Below are 8,597 nucleotides of genomic sequence, written 5' to 3'. Positions count from 1 at the left end.
TGAGGCTGCAAGGAATCAAACGGTACTATCCGTTATTTATTTTGACTTCTTAAAATATTAAAATGCATTTAAAAGATTTGGCTAAAGAATCAACTTCTTCGGAGGCATTTAAGTTCATGTTATCATGTATGCAAAAGAGAGGGAAGAGAAATATGAGAAGAAAAAAAAAAGATATTACATGGATAAAAAAGAGAGAGAAATAAAAGAGAAAAGAAAAATAAAAATAATAGTCAAATTTATCCAGAGGAGATAATGGGAAGAATACCGTAAAAAAGATGCTCCCTTATAAATACCCAAATAATACAGGTCTTTGATAAATTTAAAAATTTAAATACACTTTTTGTAATTGATATTTTTTTTTTTCCGTTTCCGAATTATGTGGAAGGCCGTAACCCGTAAATGTCGATCGCCAACTTAGTCTATAATGAATCTGCTGAAGCGGTTCAGTAAAATGTGGAAAAAACTTGGAATGGTGTTGATTTCCGGTTTGCTCCCAGATAGTAGAAAACTACGAATGCCGGCCGCCATCCCCTTCCCTTCGCTCAGATTAGGGTTCAAGAGCAGGTTTTGTTCCTGAGGTTCTAGCAATCCACATTCCACGATGCGATCCCTCCTCTTCTCCCGCCTCCGTCCTAACGCGCGGCTCCTCCTCTCTCGGATCGCTTTCGTTTCCTTTACACAATCAACCCATCCTCCTCTTCTTCCTCTGACCCCGACTCGTTCCCTCCATGACCAGTCTTTCGTCGCCGGAAGCTCCCAACCGGTCGAATATGATCCATCTCGCATCATCCAGTTAGCCACCCCCCAGGCAGAGGACGAGGAAGACAGTGCCTTGAACGAGTTCCTTTCCCGCTTTGTTTGGGCCATCCGCCCTAAGATCAACGACGCCTACTCGGACCTCCCCAAGGAGACTGTCAACTCCATGCTACTTGTTATCTGCCAGAAAGTTGCTGCCTTGATGGATTCTACTGCAGCCGTTGAGGACTCCCCCGTCGAGCTCAGCGAGGACCTCTGGAAGACCATCGTGGAGGTGAGCAACTCGGTACAACAGGCCATGCAGAGGGACCGGGTGAGGGAGGACCTCAAAAAATATATCCACTCCGAGGAGGTCAAGGAGATGTGCAGGTTTGCAGCGGACATTGGCATCCGCGGGCCAATGCTCCGCGAGCTCCGTTTCAAGTGGGCGAGGGATAAGCTGGAGGAGGTCAAGTTCTACCAGAGCCTGGATAAGATGCGGGAGCAAGCTCAAGAGCAAGAAGAGCGAGAGAAAAGAGCACTTTTGACATCTGGGAGTGATGAACAGCATACCTCTCTTGCAAAGGAAAATGATGCAGAGTCAAAGGTGACCTCTTTGCCACAGAGGAAAGGCAAGATCAAATTCAAGATATATGGATTGGATTTGTCGCATCCAAAGTGGGCTGAAGTGGCTGAGAAGGCGGCAGAGATTGATGAGGGCTATGTGCCGGGTGAGCCACGAGAGCCATTACAGCCCGTAGATGGGAAGTGTAGGAAGGTTGAGGACAGTATCCTTTCATTGAATGTGAAGCGGGATGATCCGGGACCATTGTTAGAAGAATGGAAGGAGCTCCTACGCCCAAGGAGGGATGATTGGCTTGCGTTGCTTGATCGAATCAAGGAGAAAAATGCTGTTTTGTACATGAAGGTCAGTTTTCCCTCCTATTTTGATCATCATATTTGTGTCTCCACCTTGCCTCAAAAGTTTCTTTAAGTCAATCAAACTCTTGTATCAAATAGTTATCAATTGTTCATTCCTGTAACATAATAATCTGTAAAAATCAAAATGGAACATGCTTTAATTGCATACTTTTTACCTGTAAATCAAATTTGTAATGAAAATATGCAAAGATCAAGGCTAATTATTGAGTTTGAGTGCATTTTATGACCTTTTAGGTTTTGATTGATGTGCTAGAGCAAATTTATTAGCCTTTGGATTTATAGGAACTAGAAAATTGAACATTTTATATTTCTATTCAGCCCAAACAAAATAGCTAGTTTGAACGAAAAAGTTATTAGTATAACATGCCAAAGTTTAAAGCATATGATATGTTTTAAGAACTAAGAATCCGGGGATAGATACTTATCTGATTTCTTTCACTTCCTCTCTTTAATCACCTTGAGACAGCAACGGTGGTGTCAACTACCATTGTCCTATTGCTAAAAGCAGTCGACAAGGGAATGGATGCAAAAACATAGTTCTTCTGTACTCTTTAATTCCTCTTCTCTATTCAACTTTCTTTGATTGATCATCATAGTTCCTTCATTTCCTTCAACCTTTTTGCTTTACCAATGGTGAAAAAATCTCGCCAAATGTAACTCAAACGATGAGCTTTTAGGATTGTCTAGAATTTTCAAGAATGTTCAAGCCTAAAACAATGTCTATTTGTTTATCGAACTTTGAATGATTGAATTTCAATGTCTTTGGAATTATTCCTGATCCCTATATGGTGTATGATTTAACACCAAATTCATGAACCTCTTATTTGATTCAGCATGTACTGGATATATTATTTCTTGATTTTGCCAACCCATCTGAAATCTAACCGGCCCTCATTTGTCTACTCTTGGGTCTTAAATTGTCTATGGAGTTGGTCCATCTTGTCTATTTTATGTAACGGGCCTATTTAATATCATTCTAACCTGAAGGAGAGTTCCTCAGACATTTTTAACTGATATTAGCAAAGTCCTATTTTCCCAAGATAAAGATGGTTTTTACTAAAATGTGCTTTCAGATAACTCTTCAGAAGTCATTTAGTAGTGAATTATTTATTCACTCTTTCATATATGTGCACGCAATCAAAAATTTCCATGATTCAAGCGAAGGCTATAAATGTCCCTCAATATGTCTAGATTGGTGCCTTTTCTTATACAACATTCTTGTAGCTAAGTTTTCAGGGATTTGAATAATTTACATACATCCTGATTAGCTAAAAATCGATTCTTTTTCCGAATCATAATAGTTTGAACTAACCCGGTTTATAAGGTTTATTTTCTTCAATTCCTTCATGTTGCTAATGAACCACTATCGTAGCATTTTAATGTGATAGTCATTGGATTATGACATCTCAAGGTCTCACTAAAGCTTTTAATTACTTTGCGTCTGGAAAATTATAAAGGGATAAGATTGTAGATGCCTCATCGTGTTCCCAATATCTCCGATGAACAAGAATAATCATCGTTTTCGTTCATGGCAAATTCATGTATTACAGGATTAGTTTCAGAAGTTTCTGATGTGTTTGAATTTACATGAATTGCAGGTCGCTGAGCTTCTGTTGAACGAGGAATCTTTTGAGGCTAACGTTCGTGATTACTCTAAGCTTATCGATGCTTATGCTAAGGAAGATCGCGTTGAAGATGCTGAGAGACTTCTGAAGTTGATGGCTGAAAGGGGCATCAAGCCGGATGTTATTGTTTCCCTCATTTTACTTCACATGTATAGCAAGCAAGGAAACCTCGATGCCGCAAAGGAGGCCTTCGAGAGCATGAAGAGTGAAGGTTTCAAGCCGGACTCGAAGACATACAGTTCGATGATCTCAGTTTATTTGAAGGCTAATCTTCCAAGGACAGCGGAGAAACTAGTGAGACAAATGGAGACTATGAATGTTAAACCAACAAAGGAGATGTACATGGAGCTTTTGAAAGCATTTGCGGAGCGCGGTGAGACCGACGGTGCGCAAAGAATGACGACCACCATGCAGTTATCTGGTATTCAGCCGACCTTGGAGTCCTTTACCTTGCTCGTGGAGGCATATAGGCAGGCAAATGACCCAGACAACGCCCGCAGCCACTTCGATCACATGATGAACTCCGGCTACAAGCCAGATGACCAATGCACTGCCAGCATGATAGCCGCCTATGCCAAGCAGAACCTCTTGGACAAGGCCCTGGATCTGCTGCTAACCCTTGAGAAGGATGGATTTCAGCTAGGAATCAAAACATACACTGTCTTGGTGGATTGGTTTGGCAAGCTACAACTGGTCGAAGAGGCAGAAGCAACATTACAGAAGATAATCGAGAAGGGTGATGCTCCATTCGAGGTTCATGTTAGTCTCTGCGACATGTACTCCAGAGCAAAGATCGAATCAAAGGCTCTCAAACATCTCAAGGTATTGGTGGCAAGGAAGGAATTGCTGCAAGCTGATCAGTACGATCGGATCATAAGTGCTCTTATTGCAGGAAGACTGTTGGAAGACGCAAAGAGTATGCATGCCTGGATGCAATCAAAGGGATATAAGCTGTCGGAAGCCACCGCAACTGCACTCAGAGCAGCTCAGTCTATGCCGCCATATAAAACACCGCCAGCAAGAAGGGGAAAACCATAATTGAGGTTACTTTGATTGGAGATCAGTGCAGTTTCTGTTCTTTTGTTACAATTATGGTTTCTATATGTATCAAAACCTACCCAGAATGTTAGAACAAATTGAATCATCGACATGAGAAGAGATCTCAACTTTCGAGCCGAGAGGAAATAATGTAAGCTTGTTTTACAGCTCTTTTCGATTAGACCAAGTTTGAAACAGTCCTCTCTTTGATTCAACAGTGTAAATTGAGTGCTCTCATGACTTGGTGCGGTGGTAGAAAGTAGAATATATTTCCCAAACAACGAAAGTTCAATTCTTACACAGGGCATATCTTATGGCCATCAAATTATTAGTGAACTTGGGTACCACATCAGGAATCATCACTTCCTAGATTTACCTTATGGGTGAAATATGATTATATGAGGCTGTGAAATGAAGTCAAAATGGGAAATTTCATTTTAGCCCTTGGTTTTATCTTATTTTTCTAATATTCAATCATACTTGTAAAATAAACAAAATACCTTTCAAAATTTTCCGACTCGCTCGCCATTTCATAAATTATTAGCACTTCTATTTTTATCCTTAATAGAGGATAATGTTTTTTTTAATCAACATCTAACTCTGTGATTAATTCGGTACTATTAAAATTTTTTATCTGTCAACAGGATAAATTAAAAAATACTATTTAGATTCATCTAAATGGTCAATATTCTTAAGTCTGATCTCATTGGAAGGAAAATTCTCGTAGTGTGTCATATTCGAACGCTCGAGGATAATATTGTATTATTGATAAAGCACTGAAGCTAGATTTTATTAATAATTAACTTACTAATGTTGTATTCCAATCAATTTAATTTCAGTGTCTGGTGATCCTTTCTAAAAAAAAAAAAAATTGTAAAGATGACGTGTTGGGCATGATAAATTGGTGGCTGACTCACAGAAGATCTTTTTCTCTGAGAAGAAGTTTCTCTCTGATCCTGTGCACCTGGAAATGATCCAACAAAACGTCAATGCCTAGAAACTAGGGGGAGTCCCTGCGAATGCTCTCCGACGCTAAAGTTAGTACAAGCCTAAGCAGATGGATAAAGAACAATAGTAGATGCATGCACGAGGATGAATTTCAGATCTCTAGAGAGAGTACCTTCGTCACAGAGAGGACTCTCCTTTTATATACTACCTCATATAACCTCCACAATCATGAGGTGACAAAGTGTGTCAGAGGTTGCTAGGTAAAGGAGAGGGTACGACCTAGGCAATATGCCATAATCGTCCGAGGACTCTCCTTTATATATATATATATATATATATATATATATATAGTTGTTATTATGATAGGTTATTAGTGTTAGTATCCCGTGGTTATTTTGATGTAATCAACCAAGTTTAGTTTGGTTCTGTTGTATTTTGATCCTTGTGTCTAAGTGTAGGAGCTTAGGAATACAAAAAGTCGAGCGGAAGACGCAGCTAGCGAGAAGGGTGGCACGAGAAAGGAGTCGACGGGCTCAGTGCATTCAAGGGATGAGGTGCTGCGGAAGAGTACGCCAGTAGACGAGAAGGACATGCATGACGTTCGAGGGACGAGAAACCGGGGAGGAAGCTTGCTCGAGGAGAAGGCCGGAGTTAAGTTCGGTTGAGCTCAATTCCAGAAGGCCGGAGAATCACCTACGTGAAGAGATCAACGTTGAGCTGAGTTGTCGTGTGGAAGGCACATTCGATGAACAGTGCGAAGGCGCCTTCCATGGATGGAAGGCACATTCGATGAATAGTACGAAGACACCTTCCAGCCTTTGGAGGCGCCTTCCAAGTGATACTCGAGTTGAACTTGAGTTGTGTGTTCGAGGCGAACACAGGATACTCGAGTTCGTCGGAAGGTCAAAACCAATTTCTCCTCTAGATCCCTGTCGTAGCCTCATTAATGCCTCATATCCATCCATGTAAAGCCCATCTTGGTGTCCAAGAAGAGGCCGACCCATGGCTTGGTGACCAAGCCAAAGGAGTCGGCTACATAATTCAAATTAAGAGAGGTGTTTTGAATTTTTAAAATCTTCTCCTACAAGTTTTTAAAAGAGAGATTTTAAAATTATAAAATTTTCCTTATTTTAATTATGTCACATGGTTTAAAAGAAAGTTTTAAAAGTTTTAAAATTTTCCTTTTTTAACCATCCTCATGGTTTTTAAAAGAGAGTTTTAAATTTTGAAACTTTTCTTTTTTGTAACCATGTTAAAAAAGGAAATTTTAGAAAAGATGTTTTAAATTTTAAAACTTGGTTTTAATTTTTAGAACTTTCCTTTTTTAAACATCCACGTTAGGAAATTAGAAGAGAGCTTTAAAATTTTATAAGAGCTTTCTTTCTTTGCTTATAAAATTTTTACAAAATATTTCTTTCTTCTTTTAAGGGTCGGCCACCCTTGCTTGGTGCCCAAGCAAGGGGGCCGGCCATTCAATCAATTAAAAGGAGAAAAGGAAAACAAGAGGAAGATTTTAATTTTTGTAAAAAAATCTTTCTTTATTTGCCTTGGGCAAGTATTATAAAAGAAGGGGAGGAGAGACCTCATGATGAATCAATTCTTATTCTATTGCTTGTGCTCTCTCTTGTGGCCGGCCCTCTCCCTTTTTCCTTTCCCCTTGCTCTCTTTTTTCTTGGTGGTGGTGGTGGCCGAATATTAGAGAAGAAGGAGGAGCTTTTGAGTGGTGTTCATCTTGGAGGATCGTCGTCCATACGACGTTTAAGAGGAGGTGAGGAATATGGCAGAAGATCTCGAGATTATTAGCATACAAAGAAAAAGTATAACTAGTAATTATTTTCCGCATCATCCTAGTTTTTTTTATATGAATTCTAAACACAAGAGACATATGATTCTAGAGTTTCGAATTTGTGATTCGAATTTATGTTTTTTTTTATTTTTTGAATTTGTGATTCGATTGTTCTTTTTGGTTAAACCTAGAGTTATATAAGGAAATTAAATATTAGCTTTTCTTAAAAGGCTTTGTCTAAGCGGTGGTGGATGATCTCATACCCAAGAAGGACTAGTGTCTCGCCATGCAGTCCTGGAAGCTAATTTTGAAAATTAATATTTAATTGAATTTATAACATAGGTGGATTTGGATCAATAATGTTAAGCATCGCTTGCGATCCAAATCTAAATCATTAAGAACAGATAAGTTAAATTTGGAATCAATAATGTTAAGTTCCGTTTGCGATTCATAATTTAATTTCTAAAGAACACAATAGATTATTTAGAAAAGGTTCGACACTTGTACAAAATTTTTGTACAGTGAAACCGGTATGATCTTCCTAGGACCAACCAACAATAATCCAACTAATACATAGCCAAAAAATAGACAATTAGGCCCCAAAAATACTAGTCACCCAATCTCATCAAGAGATTACTAGTCATCTAGTATTAATGCCTCAACTAATTTCATGTATCATCACACGTATAATAAACAACGGGGTCAAGATCAAGTAATCCTAGGGGTTGATCCACAGGTAAAAACTTAATGGAGTACGCTACCCTTCTAGTAAGGAGTGATTTCCATCGAGTATAGATGAAATAAGCTATAGGGTTGATCCTAAGTATATAACCATTCTATAATATGAATTCATGAACATAAACTATAGGCCTAAATAACAAGGGTCTATTATGATACTTAATATCCTACACTACGGTATGAAATAATAACCAAAGATTTAGCAAGATGCTCGATATTCTATACTACGGTATGATCGTTCTAACAATAAGTATAAACTCATGTAATCTACCAGTGGTCTAGCAGAATATCCAACGTTCTACACTATGATATGGTAATATCATGCATACATATAAATACAATCATGAATAATAAATATAACTGTATATCTATCAACAATAGGTCAACATATAAGGATAAACAATAAGATATCAGCTCAGGAGCAATATAGGACAGATTTAAGATAAGTAAATAACTATAACCTCATCAAACATGATAATAAACAAGCATGAACTATGATCAAAACTACTCATCTCAACTGTATAATGTGATAATTGTCTTCAAATCAAAGAGTATGAGCTCGAATCCTAACTTTGCCTCCTCCTTCTTCTTCTTCGGCAACACGGGCAAAGGCAGTGGCATGGTGACGCGTGAACACGCCAACAGCCACAGAAGGTTGCTTTGTCATCGACAGAGTAGGCGACTACCTAAGGTAGCTAGGAAGGGAGCACAACGTCACGATGAACGACGTGTGTGCAATGGCAACGCGACGACGCGGCATCACAGCAACGTGGCAGTGCACTGTC

The 8,597-nt window shown here is 39.0% G+C and overlaps 1 protein-coding gene across 1 annotated transcript; it reads left to right on the top strand.

Annotated features, from left to right (window-relative positions):
* The first annotated feature begins 445 nt into the window (after positions 1–445).
* LOC121984590 (pentatricopeptide repeat-containing protein CRP1 homolog, chloroplastic-like) lies at positions 446–4,575 on the top strand. Its single transcript, XM_042537594.1, has 2 exons — positions 446–1,663; positions 3,276–4,575. Exons 1-2 carry the CDS (start codon positions 602–604, stop codon positions 4,338–4,340), a joined length of 2,127 nt encoding a protein of 708 aa, XP_042393528.1. The 5' UTR covers positions 446–601; the 3' UTR covers positions 4,341–4,575.
* The last annotated feature ends 4,022 nt before the right edge of the window (positions 4,576–8,597 follow it).

Source organism: Zingiber officinale, chromosome 5B, assembly GCF_018446385.1.
Source record: "Zingiber officinale cultivar Zhangliang chromosome 5B, Zo_v1.1, whole genome shotgun sequence".
Lineage (NCBI taxonomy): Eukaryota > Viridiplantae > Streptophyta > Magnoliopsida > Zingiberales > Zingiberaceae > Zingiber > Zingiber officinale.
The sequence above is the reverse complement of the archived record's forward strand: the minus strand, read 5'-3'. Positions and strand labels throughout refer to the sequence as shown.